Genomic DNA, 23,106 nt, shown 5'->3' on the forward strand with positions numbered 1-23,106 from the left:
ATCGCAACCTGTGTGTGTGCAGACACACCGCTGCAGGTTGCGCTCTTTTCATGTTGCGAACGGGTCTCCGGAACGGATCCCATTCGCAACCAGAGGTACCACTATACTAGCCCCAAAAGATGCTACAGATCTGAAGGCACCATGAGAACATAAAATGAGCCCTGCTAGATTTGGCCAAAGGGGGTCCCTTTAGTCCAGCACCCTCTTCTCGCAGTGGCCAATCAGATGCCTGTGGGGAGCCAGCAAGCAGGACCTGAGCACAAGAGCACCCTCCCCACCATGGTTCCCATCCCAGTTTCATCCAGCACGATCACCAGATTAGCTTACTGAAGTGGTTTTCAACCAGTGTGCTGCAGTACCCTCTGCAACCCTGGTCCTCTTTCCTTCCCTCCCTCCTCTGATGTCCTCTCATGCATCTGCCTTTCCAAAGCTTGCACAGCTGTTCGTTGCAGCAGCCCTGGCTACAAATTCCATGAGTGAGTGGTGCCTCTGGGGCTGGCCACATGGGGTGCTGGTTGCAGGAGCTGAGGCCGTCTCGGAGTAAGCAAGCAAGTGGTTGAGGGAGCCCAGCTAGCCAGTCCACCAGCCCTTGCTGTTGGGAATGGACAGATATGTCCCAGGCCCCTGTGGGGCAGTTTGAGGCAGGGGGGCAGCTCAGAGACCAGGGATGGCAGCAGCAGCTGCCCAGAGGACTCTGAAGGAGAGGGCAGAGGAGAGGAGGCTGAGGAAACACTCCACAAGTGAGGGTGTTTGAAAAAGGGCGAGAGGCTGCCAGCTCTGCAGGCAAGGGGTGACCTAATTGGGCTCCTGAGCCCCCCAGAGGAGCCGCACAAAGAATGGAGTTGGTCAATGTACCTTATTTTTTGCTCCATAAGATGCACTTTCTCCTTCTAAAAAGTAAGGGGAAATGTCTGTGCGTCTTATGGCGCGAATGTGTGGTCGGTCGCTGGCGCCCTTTCCGGCCGAGGCCCCTATAAAAACAGGGTTTTTCCCCTTTGCAAAGTAAGCTCAACAACTGTGAGCTGATCCTCAAAAGAGAGAGAGAGAGAGAGAGAGAGAGAGAGGAGCTTTCCCCCTTTGCAAAAGAAGCTGCACAACTGTGAGCTGATCCCTCAAAACCGGGGCTTTCCCCCTTCCCTCCTCTAAAAACTAAGTGCATTTTATGGTCAGGTGTGTCTTAAAAAGGTAAAGGTACCCCTGCCCATACGGGCCAGTCTTGACAGACTCTAGGGTTGTGCGCCCATCTCACTCAAGAGGCCGGGGGCCAGCACTGTCCGGAGACACTTCCGGGTCTCGTGGCCAGCGTGACATCGCTGCTCTGGAGAGCCAGAGCCGCACACAGAAACGCCGTTTACCTTCCCGCTAGTAAGCGGTCCCTATTTATCTACTTGCACCCAGGGGTGCTTTCGAACTGCTAGGTTGGCAGGCGCTGGGACCGAACAACGGGAGCACACCCCGCCGCGGGGATTCGAACCGCCGACCTTTCGATCGGCAAGCCTTAGGCGCTGAGGCTTTAACCCACAGCGCCACCCGCGTCCCTTCAGGTGTGTCTTATGGAGTGATAAATATGGTAGTTGTGGACTAAAAAAGGTTGAAAAACGCTGGCGTACTGGATCAGGCCTGTTGCCCTTAGAGTAGACAACTAGTTCCTCGGTCTCCCCTTATGCCTATGACACCCTGATAAACAGACACAGACCCACTTTATTCCCCACCACAGATGGGTGCTATCGCTAGGAGTGAGGCAGAAATTCAGTTCAGTCTTCATTTTAATATAAACCTACCAGACCTACATCTCCCCAAACAATATATGAACGGAAATGCAACTATGCTTCGAAATTCGCACTTCTCCAAATATTTGGCTATTCTCCAACTAAAAAAACGAGTACAAAAAATTATGATTTTGGGGGAAGTGTCACCGGTGTTTGCTCCTTCAGGGTGGATCCCCTTGGGCAACTGTGGATATGAGCTAACTTGGCTTCTAAGTAAGAGGTGGAACGCAAGGGAGCTGTATCTGTGGTGAGATAATGAACCCAGCTCACAAACACATACAATGGGATTGATGGAGCATCTGGTGACTTCACTACTTTATAATTTTATTGAAGTGTTGTATTTATTCATTGAACTTCTATACATACTGTATATTTCTTTCTGTATTAATCTGTTCAATGCTTTGGAGGCCTTTGGGCTAAAAAGCAGGATAGAAACAAACTTATGGTAACAAATGCATATATTAGTGTAAACAACATATGAATTATATTTGGGGAAATTGCTTGCAAAAGTGTGTGTGTGCGGCCAAAGTGAGGACCTTCTCGTGAAAATTTTTTAAACACACAAATTAAGACCGTGGAGGAAATTAGAAAGAGAAAGTGGTGGATTTGTTCATCCCTAGTTGACATCCCTTTTGAGGAAGGAGCCTTCTTAGATCAACACACACATACACACATTGCTTCCCACAATTATCAGCAGAATACCTCTAAGAAATCCACACGTAGGACATGAAGCTCTCCAAAGAACTGCATCCTGTTGTCCCCGCCCCCGATTGCAGCTGTTAGAGGTACACTTGACTTCAACATGGAAGTTCCATTAATTTAATAGTCACTGATAGACCTTCTTATCCAATAATTTGCCTGGTCGCCTTTTAATGATAGCTATTGCTGAATCCCCGCGGCGGGGTGCGCTCCCGTTGTTCGGTCCCAGCGCCTGCCAACCTAGCAGTTCGAAAGCACTCCTGGGTGCAAGTAGATAAATAGGTACCGCTTACTAGCGGGAAGGTAAACGGCGTTTCCGTGTGCTGCGCTGGTGCTGGCTCGCCAGAGCAGCTTCGTCACGCTGGCCACGTGACCCGGAAGTGTCTTCGGACAGCACTGGCCCCCGGCCTCTTTGAGTGAGATGGGCGCACAACCCTAGAGTCTGTCAAGACTGGCCCGTACGGGCAGGGGTACCTTTACCTTTTTTTATTGCTGAATCACTGTGCAAACAAGTACACTCTTCCCTCTTCCAGGAACCTCATGCCCACTTGTTTCCCTTGGGGTGACCCCAAATTCCAATCTTACACGAACCTCTACCTGCACCAACAACAGCACTGCAAATTTGGAGGCTTCTGGAAAAGGCCCAAGAAATGCAGAGGCCAAAATCCCATTAAGCGATGATGCCATTAACCAGCAGATGATCTGCCTCTCCTCTAAGTCGATTGGCAATGACCTCACTCTTCAAGCTTGGAGAGCTTTGCCTCGCAGGCAGGCAGCAAAAAAGATGCGTCTCTCCCCTACTCAGCTAGTTTTCTCTAGGTTCATGTGGAAGATTTCCTGCAAGGGCTCTTTGTTAATGTGTGTTGAATTTGTAAGCCACTCTGAGGTTACTTTGTTCTTTTTAACAATCAAGCTGCGTATAAATTTTATGAAATGAATACAAAATTTAAAATAATTTGCAAAATCTCTGAAGAGCATAAAGAACTGCCTTTGCTTAGAGACCAAAGGGTCGTCTTAATCATGAAGGGCCAGAAGTTCAGTAGCTGATTTGCTTTGCATGCAGAACACGGGTGTCAAACACAAGGCCCGCGGGCCAAATCCGGCCCGCCAGACCTCGTCATGTGGCCCGTGTAGCCGCCGCCGGCCGCCAGCCTTCACCTTTTATTTTCACTTCTTTTTTTTTTACACAAGAAAGCCGCCTCTTCAGCACATGCGCGGCCTGAAAAGCAGGCAGGCGGGTGGGCGGAGCCTCTGGAGACGAAGCAACGCCCCCACTCCCGCTTTCCCTCAGCGGGGAAAGAAATGACGAGCCCAGCTTTTTATCTGCTCCAGTAAGGCCCGCAAGCGGAGCTCATGCGCGCGGCGCCCCTGCGACCCCTGCCGCACGTAGGCCGCGTCACGAGCCTCTCGCTGGCCACGAAGTTCTCCGTATTCATGGCGGAGGAAAGTGAGGGAATGATTTTTATTGATTTAGAGACGGGCAGCTACCCCTCTGCCCCCCTTGGCTACACCCATGATGCTAAGGTTTTCCATTCCCTCCCCCCATTTTAATTATTAGTTTTGTGCATCCCCTTCCTGTTTTGCTATATTTTTAACGACTGGACATTAAAATTGTTTTAAAGTTGCCCTAACCTTGTTTTCTTGCATGGGATCAAAGTTTTGTTTTTAGAATTTGAAGATCTGTGGCCATTATAATAATTTGACAATATATCATGTAGAATTAATGTGCTCAGAATTTAGTGATGTAAATATATTTGTTTTCAAACAGGAAATATTTTTGCTTCATGATGCTGTTTATTATTATCAATAATTGAATGCAGTGACAATAATTTATGATAATAAAGAGTGGACACATAGTCCTACAGATACAACCGGCCCTTTGAGGGTGATCAAACTGCTGATGCGGCCCCCGATGAATTTGAGTTTGACACCCCTGATGCAGAAGGTCTCAGATTCAATGCCTAGGTTCTCCAGGCAGGGCTGGGAAAGATTCCCTCTCTGAAATCCTGGAGGAGAAATGCTGCCAGTTGGTATAGACCATGGGTAGGCACTGTGGGTTAAACCATAGAGCCTAGGACTTGCCAATCAGGAGGACGGCAGTTCAAATCCCCGTGAGGGGGTGAGCTCCCATTGCTCGGTCTCTGCTCCTGCCAACCAAGCAGTTCGAAAGCACGTCAAAGTGCAAGTAGATAAATAGGTACCGCTCCGGCGGGAAGGTAAATGGTGTTTCCGTGCGCTGCTCTAGTTTGCCAGAAGCGGCTTAGTCATGCTGGCCACATGACCTGGAAGCTGTACGCCGGCTCCCTTGGCCAATAAAGCGAGATGAGCACCACAACCCCAGAGTCGGCCGCACCTGGAGCTAATGGTCATGGGTTCCTTTACCTTTACCTTTAGGCAAACTAAGGCCCGGGAACTAGATCTGGCCCAATCGCCTTCTAAATCCGGCCCGCGGACGGTCCAGGAATCAGCTTTTTTTTTTACATGAGTAGAATGTGTCCTTTTACTTAAAATAGATCTCTGGGTTGTTTGTGGGGCGTGCCTGGTGTTTTCACACAATTAGAATGTGTGCCTTTATTTAAAATGCATCTCGGTTATTTGTGGGGCATAGGAATTCCTTCATTTTTTCCTTCAAAATATACCGTATTTTTCGCCCTATAGGATGCACTTTTTCCCCTCCAAAAATGAAGGGGAAATGTGTGTGCATCCTATGGGGCAAATGCAGGCTTTCGCTGAAGCCTGGAGAGCGAGAGGGGTCAGTGCGCACCGACCCCTCTCACTCTCCAGGCTTCAGGAAGCTGTCCGCAAGCCGTGGGAGAGCTGCGCGACTTCGCACAGCTCTCCCACGGCTTGGGGAGAGCTGCCTGCACCCAGAAGCTTGGAGCGCGCTGAGCTCAGCACGCCCCAAGCTTTGGGCTTCGCGCAGCTCTCAGCTAGCCGTTGGAGAGCTGCATGACATCACGCAGCTCTCCCACGGCTAGCGGATAGCAGCCTGTTCTGGGTGCTGGGGTCGGGGGAAGCTCGGGCTTCCCCCTCCCCAGCCCCGCACCTGGGGGGGAAATAAAAAATGTTTTCTTTATTTCCCCCCCAAAAAAACTAGGTGCGTCCTATGGGCCGGTGCGCCCTATGGGGCAAAAAATACGGTAGTCTGGCCTCCCACAAGGTCTGAGAGACAGTGGACCGGCCCCTGCTGAAAAAGTTTTCTGACCCCTGGTATAGACAGTACTCCTGATGCAAGAACTTGTGGACACCCAACAAAGCTGAACGTTGGAAGATTTAGGACAGACAAAAGAAAGTCCTTCTTCTCGCAGTGTTAAACTATGGAACACCCTCCCTCCCACACAGACGGCTTTAAAAGAGGACTGGGCAAATACATGGAGGTTGAGGCCATTAGGGGCTCCTGGCCACAGTGGCTGCACTCTAGGCTCCATGGTCAGGGGCAGCAATGCTTCTGAATCCCAGTTTCTGGGAAACACAGAAAAGGCAGAGCACTCTGGTGCTCAAGTCCTGCTTGCTGGTTTCCCACAGGTTGGCCACTGTGAGAAGAGGGTGCTGGACTACACGGGCCATGGGGCCTGATCCAGCAGGGCTTTTCTTCCATCCTTGGTACTGAACTAGATGGGTGAATGTCCTGATTTGGAGTAAGTTCCCAGTTTAGCATCCTGTTTTCCACAGTGGCCAACCAAACACCCTGGCAAGTCCACAAGCAGGGCGTAAAGACCACAACCCTTCCTTGCTATCGCTGCCCGGCAACCAGTGGAGCCTAGTTCGTTAGGGTGCAAGAGGCACTGCCAACCCCCACCTGCCTGCTCTGGTTCTGACAACCTGCTTGTCTTCTGCCCTAACAGTGCCAGTGGGCACCAACCATCACAGCCAGCAACTGGTCCTTAAGAGGTAGACTGCCCCTGCCCAGGGAGGATCTCCAGTTAGCTTACCTTGGAGTTGAGATCCCGGTGGTAGATGTTCTTGGAGTGCAAATAGACCATCCCCCGGGTAATGTCTGAAGCCAGGTCCACTTTCTCCTTCCAGCTGAGAGAGACGTCTTTGCAGGCCAGCAGCTCTTCCAGGCACCCGCCATTCACATACTAGCAGCAGAGGATTGAAGAGGGACACCCATTATCATTTCCATAGGAGGCTGGAAGGGACGCTGATCCCAGCACCAGCCAAACAGAGCAGGCTGTTCACAGACCAAGGTTAAATTGCCATCAACAGCAACCTGTGCCTGGAGTGTTCCTCTTCAGTTTGCCTGCAAGGGTTCCCATGGCAGACCACTCCACTAGTCCAAAAAAGAAACAAATCCTCGCACACAGAAAGCTAGTAAATCAGAAATGCTCTACTTGCTAGTTTTCTATGTGCAGGGATTTGTTGTTTGCTGGTGCTCTAGTGGAAGCTTCCATCACATTAGTCCTAAAAGAACGAGATGACTCTTGGGTGGGAATGACAGCCCACCACCGAAAGAATAAGTGGATCCCTCAGCCAGCACTCACTGGAAAGGGTTCAAGTCTTGAGGGCTGCCTAACAATCAGTACCATCATGGGGAAGCAATTTGTTATGTTATGATTACTGCTTGTATATTTATAGGCACAATAACAGTAAAGAGGAATCACTGGGAGAATTGTTCCTTACCTCCAGAATGGGATACAGCTTCTCACCCTTCACACAGATCCCAAGATACCTGTATTAAGGAATATAATGTACAAAAATCATAGTCACGGACATGCCTTAGACCCGGGGTTCACCTCTATGGATGTTAGTGATCTGACACTTAGTAAAAGTGAAACAAAAGAAGTGCCATGGTCAGATCACTTCCTGGTGCAACTGACTTCTCCGCGACCCTTCTCCTCTGCAGGGACGTAGGACCGATTCAGATGGTTCACCGCCACCACTTAATGGATCTAAATGGTTTCCAGAAAGTGGTAGGGGATGTTTTATCCCATGTAGATGGCCTTTCAGCTGATTCCCTGGTGGCCCGCTGGAATGTGGAGTTAACCAAGGCTACTGACTGTTTGGCTCCGAAGCACCCTCTCTGAATGCATGGAGCCCGGACAGCCCCACGGTTTTCCATGGATCTGAGGGCAATGAAACAATCACTGAGATGGCTAGAGCGCCAGTGGTGGATAACTCATTCTGAATCAGACCGGACACAGGTTAGAGCTCAAAGTCAAGCCTACCAAGTGGCGATAGCGGCAGCAAAGAGGACCTTCTTCACTGCCTCTATTGTATCTGCAGAAAACAGCAGCAGGACATTCTTTCAGGTGATTTGCAATTTAACGGAACCACCTGTGTCATCTGGGCCTCGTAAGGACCCCAAGATCTCCTGCAACGATTTTGCAAAGTTTTTGCAGATAAAGTCGCTCAGATCCAGAAAGAGGTAGACTCCACCGTGGGAGCAGGGCCGGGGCAGAAGAGTGCTAGAGTCCTGTCTGGTTAAGTTGCATGGGATCAATTCTAATCTGTTACCTCCAAGGATGTGGACAGGCTGCTTGGACGAGTGAAACCGACCACCTGTCTCCTTGATCTTTGCCCATCCTGGCTCATAAAAGCAAGCTGGGAAGGGCTAGGCGATGGGCTCTGCGGAGTGGTGAATGCTTCCCTCTGTGAGGGAGCCTTCCCAGACCCGCTGAAAGAGGCGGTCATTAAACCACTTCTTAAAAAAACATCTCTAGACCCGGCAAATATGGCCAACTATCACCCAGTCTCAAATCTTTCTTGGGCAAGGTGATTGAGCAGGTGGTTGCTGAACAACTCCAGGCACGCCTGGAAGAAGCGGGCCATTTGGATCCCTCCCAGTCGGGATTCAGGCCTCATCATGGGACTGAAACTGCCTTGGTCTCACTGGCTGATGATCTCCTGCAGGCTAGGGACAAAGGTGAAAGCTGTTTTCTAGTTCTATTGGATCTCTCAGCGGCCTTTGATACCACCGACCATTACATCCTTCTGGACTGCCTAGTGGGGCTGGAAGCACTTTTATACAGCGATTCTGCTTTTTCCTCCTGGGTTGTGTCCAGAAAGTGGTGTTGGGGGATGAGTGTTCAGACCCCTGGGCTCTCACTTGTGGGGTCCCTCAGGGTTCCATCCTCTCCCCCATGCTTTTTAACATGTATATGAAGCTGCTGGGAGAGATGATCAGGGGTTTGGGCTGGGTGTTCATCAGTATGTGGATGATACACAGCTCTACCTCTCTTTCAAATCAGAATCAGTGAAGGCAGTGTAGGTCCTGTGTGAGTGACTGGAGGCAGTTGGAGGATGGATGGGGTGTAACAGATTGAGGTTGAATCCTGACAAGACAGAAGTACTGTTTGGGGGGGACAGGGGGCAAGCAGGTATGGGAGACTCCCTGGTTCTGAATGGGGCAACTGTGCTCCTGAAGGACCAGGTGCACAGCCCGGGAGTCATTTTGGACTCACAGCTACTCATAGAGGTGCAGGTCAATTCTGTGTGCAGGGCAGCTGTTTATCAGCTCCATCTGGTACGCAGGCTGAGACCCACCTGCCTGTGAACTGTCTCGCCAGAGTGGTGCATGCTCTGGTTATCTCCAGCTTGGACTACTGCCATGCACTCTACATGGGGCTACCTTTGAAGGTGACCCGGAAACTACAACTAATCCAGAATGCGGCAGCCAGACTGGTGTCTGGGAGTGGCCACCGAGACCATATAACACCAGTACTAAAAAATCTACGTTGGCTCCCACTGCATTTCTGAGCACAAATCAAAGTGTTAGTGCTGACCTTTAAAGCCCTAAATGGCCTTGGCCCAGTATACCTGAAGGAGTATCTCCACCCCCATCGTTCAGCCGGACACCGAGGTCCAGCTCTGAGGGCTTTCTGGCAGTTCCCTCACTGAGCTCTTATCAGATGTCAAGGAAATACACACATATCTGACTTTTAGAAGACATCTGAAGGCAGCCCTGTTTAGGGTAGTTTTTAATGTTTGAAGTTTTATTCTGTTTTCAGTGTTCTGTTGGAAGCCGCCTGGAGTAGCTGGGGAAACCTAGCCAGATGGGCAGGGTACAAATAATAAAATTATTATTATTATTATTATTATTACATCATGACATTTTCCTTTTTGTTGTCTAGCATGAGGTCATTTAAACCAAGAACAAGAATGATGATACTTCAATCGGGAGAAAGCCGCACTCGCAGAGCTCAGGCGATGCTGGATTTCGGCATCAATGTTGGCCCTTGTGGGAAGATAACTGCCTAGGTAGGAGAAGTGATCGACATTTTCCAACATTACATCATTGAGTTGGATTTGTGGCACTGCAGAGGGGTTATTTTGTACTTGCTGGTTTTTTGAATGTTGAGTGATAAGCCAAGCTTTTCGTAAGCTTCTGCAAAGATATTTAGGATGGTTTGGAGGTCATCCTCTGAGCGTGCACACACTACGTTGTCATCAGCATACTGAAGCTCTATGACAGAAGTTACGGTAACCTTACTCTTTGCTTTCAGCCTGAGGCAGCTAGAGGTCGCTCAGGGGAGAATCAACATCCTGAATGAAGCAAGGGAGAAAAAAGGAAACCGGAGGGGAACAGATGACCGAAGCTTTTCTCCCACTCTTCTAGACCACGGCAGTGGGAGACAAGCACAGAAGGTAGTGTGAGACATGCTTTTCGGGACCCTGGATCTGCCGCCCCTCCCAGTTGTCTCCAGCCTGCCGCCTGAGTGGGGGAGCCACCCCTGGTCACCTGCCACCCAGAGACCCACCTGACAATGTTGGGATGGGAGAGCTTCTGCAGCAAGCTGATCTCGCGTACGATCCCCTCCTGGTCTGCGTCATTCTTGTAGATCTTCACCACCATTGCTTTGCCTCCAGGGCTTTGGGCAACCTGTGAGTTTTTGGAAGATTCGGAACAGGTAAAAGAAAGTACTTATTCATGCAGATTGCAGGGCATAGTCAAAGTATGGAACTCCCTCCAGCTGGTGTCAGTGACGACCACCAATTTGGATGGCTATAAAAGAGGGGGAGAAGGGTTCATGAAAGAGAGGGCAGTCAATGGCTGCTACCCAAAATGGCTGTGCTCCACAGCTGGAGGGAACAATGCTTTTGAATACTAGTTTCTGGAATCCACAGGAGGGGAGAGTGCTCTAGTGCTTGAATCCTGTTTGCTGGTCTCCCACTGAGGTATCTGGGTGAGCTACTGTGGGAACAGGATCCTGGACTAGCTGGGCCATTGGCCTGATCCAGCAGAATCTCCTCATGTTCCTAGTACTGAGCTTGATGCCGTCTCACTCGGTATAAGGCAGCCTCCTACGTCCCTACTTTAGCACCCTGCAGTTGGTATGGGCATGTGCTGATAAAACCAAAGTTGCAGGTTCAGTCCCCATACAGCTGCATAATCCTGCATTGCAGGGGCTTGCCTGATAATTCTCAGGTTCGCTTCCAACTGTATGATTCTATGATCCTGTTTCCTACAGTGGCCAACCAGGTTCCTTCGATAGGCCCACAAGCAGGATGTAAAGCATGGGTAGGCAACCTAGGGCCCGGGGGCCGAATCCGGCCCCATCGCCTTCTCAATCCGACCTGCGGACGGTCCGGGAATCAGCGTGTTTTTACATGAGTAGAATGTGTCCTTTTATTTGAAATGCATCTCTGGGTTATTTGTGGGGCACAGGGATTTGTTCTTTCCCCCCAAATATAGTCCTGCCCCCCACAAGGTCTGAGGGACAGTGGACCGGCCCCCTGCTGAAAAAGTTTGCTGACCTCTGATGTAAAGGGTTGTATTTAAATTCTGTTTTTAAATAATGTTGTGCAATTGTTTTTCTGTTTTGCAGGCTTCTTAGAAGCCACCTAGGCATTAAGCAGTATGTAAATTAAATTGCCACTTATTATTATCTGACTTGGCAGGGGGTTGGACTCGATGGCCCTTGTGGTCTCTTCCAACTCTATGATTCTATGCTTGGCAGGAGGTTGGACTCGATGGCCCTTGTGGTCTCTTCCAACTCTATGATTCTATGCTTGGCAGGAGGTTGGACTCGATGGCCCTTGTGGTCTCTTCCAACTCTATGATTCTATGCTTGGCAGGGGGTTGGACTCGATGGCCCTTGTGGTCTCTTCCAACTCTATGATTCTATGATTCTATGACTTGGCAGGATTAATAATAATAATAAAAATAGTAATAATACCTCCAAGTCAGACTGCTGACCCATCTACCTTAGTATTATACCCCGGGAAGGGCGGGGTATAAATAAATTATTATTATTATTATTATTATTATTATTATTATTATTATTATTAGTCTTTGTCTTTCCCTATCTCTGGGCAGCCCTGCAGAGCAAACAAAATTTAAAACCACCATTCTAGGATCTCCTTGGTATAATGTCACATCACCTTGATGGCTCCTTTAAAACTCTGGCACTTGGAGGTGAACCTAAATTAAGCTGGTACCTGCTGGATCATTCTGATCAAGCTATCAGACCAAACAGAGGCCCTTTGTTGACACTTTCCCCTCCCTATCATAGTAGTGATTTGCTCAGTAAGATGGAAACAGCTTAAACAAAGTTTGGGAGAGAACACAGGCTTAAGGTACCAAAGCACACGCAAAGGACATGACGTAGAAGCTGAGGATAACAGAATCATAGAATTATAGACCTCGAAGGGAACCCCAAGGGTCATCTAGTCCAACCCTGACAATGCAGGGATCACAACTAAAGAACACCTGGCAGATGGCCATCCAAACTCCACTTAAAAACCTACCAAGGCATAAGAGTCTCCCACCTTCCAAGGCAGTCAGTTCCACAGTCAAACAGCTCTTATCATCAAAAAGTTCTTCCAAACTTTTTGTATAATAGAAATTAAAACCAAGACTATAAAAACAAAACACCACTGACATGGATACGCCTTATTTTCTAGAAAGACAGACTGCATTTCCAGTGAACCTTAGTTTGTGAGGCTCTGCACATATTCCTTTTTTCCTGTATTATCCACAGCCATTCATAGGCTGGGGAGAATGGTTCTGTTTTACATTATTTAACATTTTGAAAACCTAACTAAAGAAAGAAAATTGTCCTCACATTTTTTTTTACCTCTAGAGAATCTCATGTTTACATATTGATTTTTCTAGTGGGCCTGGTTCCTTTATCTTCAGCAGGCAATATCTGCTGCAGCTAAATTTTCATTTGTCTTTTAGTGCCAGAGCTGCAATTTCAGAAAGTGGGAATGTTAGATTAAATCAACTAAAGCTTTATTTATTGGCCGAGAGTAATTCTACACTCAGTGCAGCTGTGTGCTAAGGGTACACTAATGTGAATTCTGAGGCATTACTGGGCTAGGGAATGAAAACAAAAACAAAAAAAAGTTAAAAGCATATCTCTCTTTCCAATAATTAGTGCCAGAATTTGTGAGGTCCTCTTACTGAAACTGACATACGCAAATTTCAGATTCATCCAAAGCCACACTTTAAAAGGGTTCCTTGTTGATTTGTGAAGGCCTTTTAATTAACTAATAGCCCTGCTTAGCACTTCTATCTCAGGTCTGACCTTTATCGCCTCCCGCATCCCTCTTTGTGCACTACCTTGGCTGTTCCACATTCCCAGCTTCTAAACAAGATTGATGGGGGCAGCTCAGCTGTTCAGCTCCATAAAACAGTCACTATGCCGCCTCTAATGGATGCAAAATTGTGAAGTGACCTTTGCAAACAGGCAATGAAGGAAATATTCACTCGGCTCCATACGCCTCTTCCTAATAAAATATGTTTTGCTGAGGACAGTGCTGCCATTTGCTAATGTCCACCATGCCTTGCCTCCTCTTAATCACTTTCAAGGCATGTCTAATCTAGACCACCAGTTCAGGGTATTTGGCACCCACAATCGGAAGCCTTCTGGATTCACTCACCCACCATCTGCTTCTCTCTGTGCTCAGCGGAATATCAGTGCTCCCACACTGAGCTACCTCGAGTCGGAAGTCATCAGGAATTCAATCAATTTGGCATTAAGATTCAGGAAAGAAAAGGTTGCAATGGAAGCTGTTGCCTCACTCCACAGGTAACCCCACCAACTGGCCCGCCCGGTCCCCAGAGCACAGATACTGCCTACTTTGGGAGCTACTGCTTTAGGTGCCCTCCAGCTTTTGGACTCAAACTCCCATCAACTCCAGCCAGCAGGGCAAATGGTCAGGATGACTGAAAGAAACTGTGGGGTCACTGGGCTTCCCCCACAGTGGCCTATCAGAAACCTCAGGGCTTGAAGACAACAACAACTTTCTCCACTGTCCTCTCCCCCCTATAATAGTTATCCAGAGGCGCACTGCCTCTGAGCATGCAGGTTTTATTTTTAGCAGTTGTGAAAAGCAAAAAAAAAACCCAACTCTCTACAGGAACTTCTTGATATATCTAGGCAGACCCATTAGAAGCTTTTACACTTACCTGGGAGAAGGGCCTAGAGCTGAAAATAGATGACTCTTAAGTGGAATGCAATATGGGTATGCAAGCCCTATAAATCAATCTCAGCTTAGAGAAGGGAATGTTCCTTTAAAATTTTGCACTGCTAGCCCCAGAATAGTGAGAAATGGTTTAACTAGCCACCCTATTTGTTTAACAAAAGGGTGAAAGACTTGTAATAGTTATCTGAACCTAGGAATCCCTAGGTATCTGAAGTGTGCATGCACACGAAAGCTCATACCAATAACAAACTTAGTTGGTTTCTAAGGCGCTACTGGAAGGAATTTTTTTTTTTATTTTGTTTCAACTACAGCGGACCAACAGGCCACCGACCTGTAACTAGGCATCCCTGTCTGCTATCTGCCTTCAGATCACCTCACCATTATGAGGAGTTGAATATCCTGCACTTAGCCACTTAATTTGTATGTGTTAATCATTTAGGTCAGATATGGGCGAACTCAGGGACAGGGAGGTGCTGTGGTCTAAACCACTGAGCCTCTTGGGCTTGCCAATCAGAAGGTAAGAAGTTCAAATCCCCGCAACAGAGTGAGCTCCCGTTGCTTGGTCCCTGCTCCTGCCAGCCTAGCAGTTTGAAAGCACGTCAAAGTACAAGTAGGTAAATAGGTACCGCTCCAGCAGGAAGGTAAACGGAGTTTCCGTGTGCTGCTCTGGTTTCGCCAGAAGTGACTTAGTCATGCTGGCCACATGACCCGGAAGCTGTACACCGGCTCCTTCAGCCAATAAAGCAAGATGAGTGCCGCAACCCCAGAGTCGTCCACAACTGGACTTAACGGTCAGGGGTCATTTACCTTTTTATGGGTGAACTCAGGATATGCCCAAATGCCTTTCAGCAGGCGGTTGGAATCTGGCTTGTTCCAGGGTCACAACAAAGCTCATCATGGTGGGTCTCATGCCACATTAGAGCTATGTCAATCTAATACTTATGCCATGATCTACAGATATAAACCATACCATAAGTTCAGGGTCACACACACCTCCTCACAACTTGTGGGGGAAAATATATATATAATATTTACCCATCCACAAATATAATTAATCTATCAAATAAAACTCATATGATATCTCCTTGGAATTCTGTGTATTAGGGAGCAGCAGTTTGCATCTTCAAGATCTTCAGGTTTTCCCCTGGAACATCTGGGTGTAAAAGACCAGCCAGCCTTAAAATAGAGAGCTGCAGGCACCAGGCAATTGCAAGGAATTGGCAAAGATCTTAAGAGACTTAGTTTGCTTTGTAACTGGGTAAACAACTATCAAAAACCTCTCATTTGCTTTGGCTATTAACCAGCCTGGCAGCATTGTGGCTCAGCAGTTGTTTTTAGTGAAGAATAAAAGGGATTTACACACTCACAGCTCTCAGAGGAAGAGGCAGCCAGCTCAAACAAGGCTGATGCTTTAACCAGGCTAGCAGAATAGCGGGGTCAGTGGCATATTGCACCAAGTATTCAGCGTTTAAAGACCTGCTATAACCACCTGGCAAATGTCTGCGTACTGTGCTCGGATGAGGGCTTTATGAGCAGAAACTGGGGGAGGTGGTGGAACAACATAGACAGAAGTGACATTAATGTCCGTCCTCCACCACGCATGCTCTGCCGTGGATAGTTGAAGCCTTGGTACTGTACTCAATGATACCATTATTTGGCCGTGTCCTTGGTCAATGACATCTTACTATAAATTCAATAAAACATTCGGAAACACAACACAACCACTTCCCCTCCACCACAAACTCACTGGCAGGCTGGAGGGAAATTCCTGTCCTTTTTACTTTAGACCAGCTTCAGGCTGATCTACCAGGGCAGGGCTATTGTGAAGATATTATCTTAGTGATATAATATAAGTCAGGTGGCCAACTCCCAAGAGGCCGCAATCTACTCACAGAGTTAAAAACTGGCAGTGATCTACCCCTTTTTGGGGGGTTCAGGTCAAAGTTGTTAAGCTTTTTCGGGGGGAGCCAGTGATCTACCACAGACGTCCAGTGATCTACCGGTAGATCACGATCTGTCCGTTGGATGTGCCTAATATACGTGAAGCACTTTCAACTGGGTCTGTTTGACTGGATCTGTTTGTGGTATTTTTTATGTGTTGAGCAGTTTAGAAACTCCTACAAATAAATAAATAGCTGAGCGCTTCCCCACCACCGCCTCTCATTAAGGAGAGACTCCACACAAGTGGACGAGGGAGGCTGAGAATGAGGGCTACAACCTTTACTTCAGGGGTGGGGAACAAGACTCTTGCTAAGTAACTATCAGACTCTGAGAAGCTGGTGTCGCTGGATCAAATTAATCAGTTTTGTTAGCTAAACTTAAGTTTTAATTGGATTTTGAATACACGAGCACCTTACTGTTTCAAATTTTACTGTGCTGTTCTGACCAATGCTTTTTATCGGGTGAGTTATGGAACCAAGGGGGCAGTAGCCCAAAAGAGTTTAATAATAATAATAATAATAATAATAATTTATTACCATCTGGCTGGGTTTCCCCAGCCACTCTGGGCAGCTTCCAACAAAGATGAAAAATACACTAAAATGTCACATATTAAAAACTTCCCTGAACAGGGCTGCCTTCAGATGTCTTCTGAATGTCAGGTAGTTGTTTATCGCTTTGACATCTGATGGGAGGGCGTTCCACAGGGCGGGCGCCACTACCAAGAAGGCCCTCTGCCTGGTTCCCTGTAACTTGGCCTCACGCAGTGAGGGAACCGCCAGAAGGCCCTTGGAGCTGGACCTCAGTGTCCGGGCTGAACGATGGGGGTGGAGACGCTCCTTCAGATATACTTGACCGAGGCCGTTTAGGGCTTTAAAGGTCAGCACCAACATTTTGAATTGTGCTCGGAAACGTACTGGGAGCCAGTGTAGGTCTTTCAAGACCGGTGTTATATGGTCTCAGCGGCCGCTCCAACCAATGGAACCAATGGATTAAACCCCAGGGAACAGCTCTCCTGGATGACATACAAACCCAAACATCAAATGCTATTTCATCACTGGGCATTATAAAACTAGAAGGACGATGCCCTCAGCATGAGAAAACACAATTTCACCTATGTCCAATAAGAGACACCCCCCCCCCATTCTAAACAAAGGCTTCATAGTGGATCTCTGGGAATCCTTCATGTTATCTAAAACGGTTTCATTCTACAGTGAGATGTCTCCAGCTTTGCTGGCTGCTGGGATTCTACAGAGCGCCAAGAAAGGGGAGAGAGAGAGAGAGAGAGAGAGAGAGAGAAATGCTGCAAGAAAATTGTGTGTGTGTGTGTGTGTGCAGGGAGGGGGAAGGAGATAGTAACTATCACAACAACAATTTGCAAGAGTGGGAGGAACAAGAGAGTCAGGAGGCTGCAGTGAGTAGGTGGGGATGACGGATTGGGAACCAGCTCATGGTTGCCAGTTGCCAGGGGAGGGGGCGCCTGGGAAGGAGAGAATGTGCTATGCTTCCAAATCTGCTTGCATCAGGAAGGCTGGCAGGAGACTGGCAATTTTTACAGCTGACCTTCCTTGTCTGAAACACGGCACTGTGCCTTTTCTCAGGAAACCCGGCTGAGCTTCTTTGACCACTGTTAAGTTGTGGGTTTAACGCATACAGGCTTGAGTAAAGGTCTAGCACAGGGGTCAGCAAACTTTCAGCAGGGGGGCGGTCCACTGTCCCTCAGACCTTGTGGGGAGCCAGACTATATTTAGGAAAAAATAATGAATGAATTCCTATGCCACACAAATAACCCAGAGGTGCATTTTAAATAAAAGCACACATTCTACTCATGTAAAAAACCACTGATTCCCGGACCGTCCGCGGGCCGGATTGAGAAGGCGATTGGACCGCATCTGGGCCCCTGGGCCTTAGGTTGCCTACCCAAGTCTAGGAACACAAGAAGCTGTGTTATCCGTGTCAGGCCACCAGACTGTCTTGTTCACTGTGTCCTCTCACCGGCAGCAGCTCTGTGGGGCTTCAGGCAGGGGGTCTCTCTCTCAGCCTTACTGGGAGATGCAGGGAATTAAGCCTGGGACCCCACCACATAGACACCCCGGCACACAAAACAGATGCTGCACACCACCACCACAGTACAGCCTTACCTGCCCTCGCCAGGCTGCAACAGGCTTCTGTTTTAGGTAAAGGTAAAGGGACCCCTGACCATTAGGTCCAGTCGTGACCGACTCTGGGGTTGCAGTGCTCAACTCGCTTCTTTGGCCGAGGAAGCCGGCGTACAGCTTCTGGGTCATGTGGCCAGCATGACTAAGCCGCTTCTGGCGAACCAGAGCAGTGCATGGAAACGCCATTTACCTTCCCGCCGGCGCGGTACCTATTTATCTACTTGCACTTTGAGGTGCTTTCAAACTGCTAGGTTGGCAGGAGCAGGGACCGAGCAACAGGAGCTCACCCCGTTGTGGGGATTCGAACAGCCGACCTTCTGATCAGCAAGTCCTAGGCTCTGTGGTTTAACCCACAGCGCCACCCGCGTCCCCTGTTTCTGTTTTACAGCAGCACAAAAAAGGCTGCCAGAGTAACACTCTCTCCCTTCTTTGACAGGGCAGCTGTACTGAAGAGGCAGCACAGGCAGGCAGGCAGGTGCAAAGGGTTGCAAGCGTCCTGCACTCCTGAGGGTGAATCTGCACTAAAAGCTTAAGCCAGTGTCAAAGCATTGCAAAGGCTGCATTTCGCTTCAGTCATACCTTGAACACTTTGGAGAAGAAGCCGCTGCCAATCAATTCCGCCTCAAAATTCTCCCAGAATTCCAGCTTCCTGACAGCCGTGCGCAACCTCTGCCAGCGGTCGTCCTGACAATAAGCGTCCGGCATCTCCCCATAGTATGGTGTCAGGCTGGAGGGCTCAGGAGAGACCAGCCCCATTTCACACATCTCAGAGACAGGTGCTGCAAAGAGGAGGGAGAAGGAAAGAACAGGTTTCATTGCCGGCTCTGCCAAATGGCTGAAGAAGCCCTGCAAGGCTGGCTGTTTTCGTGCCTGCTTTGCAAACAGCAGGTCCCTTCCAGGGGACAGAGCTTTTAGCCATCCTCGCCATTTGACTGACAGCTTCCTATGTCCCAAGGTGGGGAATTATGCTGCCCAAGGGCCATATTCCCCCATGAACAAGCTTCTGAGAGGCCATATGCCAGTGATAGGCAGGGTCAGAACCAAAAGCAGGTGGAGCAATGGATGTGCCTTTCACCTTTCCACAACATGCTACATTCCAGCAAAAGTCAGGAGCTTCTACACAAGCTTCAAGGATATGTCACCCTGCACAGGAAATGTCTCCTTTCACCATCCAGGAAAGCAAGAAGCATTACCAGAGTGCAAGGATGCATCCCAGCCAGGCTTAAGCACTGGAGGAGAGAACACAGATCAGGGCTAGTGAATGGCCAGATTCTGCCACTGAGACCTCCCCACCCATGCCCAAAGGCCTTCAAACTTCAGGAAAGCTACTTCTCCCTTGATTCATCTACTCCAGAAAGTGGAGCACATCTGCCAGAAGAGCCCGGCAGGCTGCAAGACTGTTCCAGAACATTCAAGATGGTTCTAGAACATTCTGGAATGTTCTTGTGGGGCCTTCTGGGTGCCCCGGGCCACAGCCAGCACCCTTCGTCACTGGAGCGCTACCTGGGAAGATGAGCAGTGGCAATGGGTCAGCTCTGATGAGGCACCCTCTTCCACCATTACTGATCAGAATGACCCAGGGTGGTGGTGTGAAACATTCTTATTACTAATTACCTGCCCACAGATTGGCAGACACTTATGATAGAGTATTTCCAACTGGCAAAGCTGACAGGAAAAGTCAGGGGAGTTTTAAACCAGAAAACATTCAGAGAAAGGAAAATATTTAAGGAATATATAAAATTACATCGCAAAAATGATACCATCTTATCAGAATTGGAATGATACTTGCGAATAATAGATAAATGATATAAATATTATAGTGGAATGTATGAAAAAGGATATAAAACAAAACTGCACAATAATACCATGACAACAGAAAAAGTATAACGAGAAAGATTGGAAGTTTTTTGCAAAAAAAAAAAAAAAATATTATTTATAATGTTGTATAAATCTTTGGTCTTTTTTTCTTTTTATCATTTTTTTTTGTCTTTGTTTCAAAATTTTCTGTCCCCCCCCCTTTCTTTTCTTTTTCCCCTGTATGTAAATCTGAAATGCTTACCTTCATTGTATGTTTGTATCATTGTATCTTTGTATTTAAAACCAATAAAGACTTAATTAAAAAACAAAAATACTAATTACCTGCCCTTCATCCTAAGGTCCTGGGACAGGTTGCAATGTTAAAAAACACAATATTGGAAACAGATTTAAGCAGCTTACAACCACAAGCTGTAAGTTTTAAAAATATGCACCTCAAGCATCTAAGGCACATACAGAGGCACATTTGCCAAAAGCTATGTAATGAAGGTGCCAAGAGTGTCTCTGTAGGGAGGGAGTTCCACAACTGGGGCCACCACAGAGAAGGCCTTCTCCTGGGTCACTGCCACTCTGAATCTCTGAGGGCAGAATAACTACCAATCTTAGCACCCAAAGGGTTCTGCAGCGAAGGAGGTAGGCTTTCAGATATTTGGGGCCCAAGTCATTTAGGATTTTAAACACTAAGTGAACACCTTTGATTGGGCCCAGAAACAAACTGGCTGCCAGTGCAGCTTTTTAAAAACAGGGGTTACATGAAATCTAAACGGAAGCCCACCCAGCAATATGGCAGCTGCATTATGGACCAAGTTAAGTTTCCAAGTTGTCTTTCAAGGGCAGTCCCACGGAGAGTGCATTGTAGTGATAGGGAGTGAGAGCTGGTTCTGGGTAGAAACATCCACTCTGAGGAAAATATCACAAGCTACAGAAAGGAGTCTCTGAGCTTAGTGCGAAGGACAGTGTGTGGTGTCCTGTGAGAGAAATAGGCTAGGAATTAACTGGGAGGCTGAGGTTGAGACAGGAGAAGTAGAAGCTGTAAAGAGACAGTCTATTTAGGTGTCATTCCAGTCAGGAGGAGAGAGATTCTTCTACTAAGAGAAGACTCCCAAACCAGTGAAACCTTGGGTCTATTACTTGGAGTACCTCAGGAGTAGGGTTCTCAAAAGGGTGTGCAACCGATAAAAAGTACCACCTTGTTAAGAACCAAAGTATTAAGTTAAGAACCAAAGTATTAAGTGTGAAACAACTGAGAAAACCTTGAAGTGAAATAACATTGTAAACTGAAGTATCCTAAGTGTTATCTACTCGTGTCATAAACTTCCTTGTTAAATAAAACCATTATTGTTTATTAGAACAAATCCTGCCTGAGACTCCTAATTATTAAGTTTTACCTCACACAAGTCCCCCACAAGATAATCTGAGATAGTCTGTGGGAATTTGTGGGATTGGAGTTGGGTGCACACTCTATTTCTAAGTGAGAGGACAGGTCCAATGGCGCCAGGGGGAAAGGGGCCATTGCGCCGTCACACCCCCTACCTTGGCATTTTGGCATTTGACATTCTATGGGAAACATCTACTGTGTTTCCTCAAGTTCATGGCTTTTCTCAAGATCAATCTCCTGCTGGCCCAGCCTCCTTCCCTCAAAGAGCCTTTTGTGTAGAAGTGAATTTGCATCATGCCCCTTCCCCAGGCGCTAGAGACAAGCCATTCACACCACTGTGCCCAAGCAGGAACCCCATTCTTATGACAAGCAGAGAGGCGCTTTTGTCTTCTCTTCAGACACAGACGCCCAGGCTCAGGGGACAGGGAGCGTAGAGAAGGAGGGAAACTTGGCTGGAAACAACCAGCTTGATGGCTGGCCTCTGGGAGGAGAGCTGGATAGCTCCGCAGTCTTTCAAAAGAGTCACTAGCTATGAAATGGGGCCTTTGTATTTTCAACCTAAATAGTTTGGATGGATTGGGGTGGGGGGTGGGGTCAGTCTCCAAGGCCATATCATGCAACCTAGCAAGAATTTCCTATTGCATCGCCTGCTGGCTGGCTGTTTCTATGTGGTAAACTCTTTAAGAGACCCGGTTCACATCACAAATTTGAAGAAGTACAGCGCCATTTTAAACAGCCACAGCTTTCCCCCCAAAGAATTCTGGGAGCTGTAGTTTGATAGGGGTGTTGAGAGATACTGCACTATCCCCCCCCCCCACACACACTATGAGCTACAATTTCAAAAGTTTCCTGAGGAGGCGGATTGTTACATCGCTATAGGAACTGTAGCTCTGGGAGGCGAATTGTGGCCTCCGAATGACTCTCAGGGGTATAGGGCTATCTTACCCAGGGGTCAGCAACCTTTTCCAGCAGGGGACCAGTCCACTGTCCCTCAGACCATGTGGTGGGCCGGACTATATTTTTTTGGGGGGTGAACGAATTCCTATGCCCCACAAATAACCCAGAGATGCATTTTAAATAAAAGGACACATTCTACTCATGTAAAAACACACTGATTTCCAGACTGTCCACAGGCCGGATTGAGAAGGCGATTGGGCTAGATCTGGCCTCCTATGCCTTAGGTTGCCTATCCATCAAAAGACAGATGCAATCGACATCCAGCGATGCAGTGGCACAGAGGGATGCATAATATATAATGAATACAGAGGCAGTTTGATTAGCATCAGTCTTTTCCCCCTCTGGGTCCAAATACGCATAAAGAAAAAACTGGCCCTTGGTTTGTTTTCTCTTAGCAGAATTAGCTAAGAGCCTGGAATTTATATTGTTCTGATAGTGGGGGGGGGGGGGTTGACCAGGTAAACTAAAGACTTGGATGCAGAATCAACACCAGAAATTCTCCTAATATATTGGCAAAATGATTTCCCCTAATATAATGCATTTGGCATGTTGCACTTAACCCCTGTAATATGCCTTTTGTACACCTGATGAACTTGGTTGGAGAACAGCATCGCAAAACTCAGAGACATGTGAGTATTTGGTGGTGGTGGTTTTTCAGCTCTCATGTTGTTTCAGAAAGTGGCAATTAGCCAAGTTCATCTATAAATGTGAATCAAATGAAATCCTCTTTCCCCCCACCCAATCCCTAATACATATGGTGGGGGGGGGAGAGAGGGAGGGAAATGAGCAGGGATGTGGGAGAGTGAATAGGGAATGAACAAAGGGAAAGGGAAATAACCTTTCTGTGAACTTTCAAGAAGGGGGCGGTCAGCAAACTTTTTCAGCAGGGGGCCGGTCCACTGTCCCTCAGACCTTGTGGGGGGCCGGACTATATTTTGAAGGGGGGGGGTGAACAAATTCCTATGCCCCACAAATAACCCAGAGATGCATTTTAAATAAAAGCACACATTCCACTCAT

At 47.8% G+C, this 23,106-nt stretch overlaps 1 protein-coding gene across 4 annotated transcripts in view; it reads right to left on the minus strand.

Moving 5' to 3' along the window:
- The window catches only part of LOC310669308 (dual specificity testis-specific protein kinase 2-like), a 38,701-nt gene that overhangs the window by 9,239 nt on the left and 6,356 nt on the right, over positions 1-23,106 (minus strand). For all 4 annotated transcript variants that reach the window (XM_083423181.1, XM_083423180.1, XM_083423179.1 and 1 more), the window contains exons 2-5: positions 18,518-18,717; positions 10,169-10,290; positions 7,092-7,140; positions 6,401-6,550 (exon numbers count right to left, since the gene is read on the minus strand). In XM_083423181.1, coding sequence (XP_083279307.1) covers positions 6,401-6,550; positions 7,092-7,140; positions 10,169-10,290; positions 18,518-18,703 — 507 coding nt within the window. In that variant the 5' untranslated portion in view covers positions 18,704-18,717. The remainder of the gene's footprint in view (positions 1-6,400; positions 6,551-7,091; positions 7,141-10,168; positions 10,291-18,517; positions 18,718-23,106) is intronic.

Source organism: Podarcis tiliguerta (assembly GCF_965153285.1).
Source record: "Podarcis tiliguerta genome assembly, chromosome: Z".
NCBI classification, from domain to species: domain Eukaryota; kingdom Metazoa; phylum Chordata; class Lepidosauria; order Squamata; family Lacertidae; genus Podarcis; species Podarcis tiliguerta.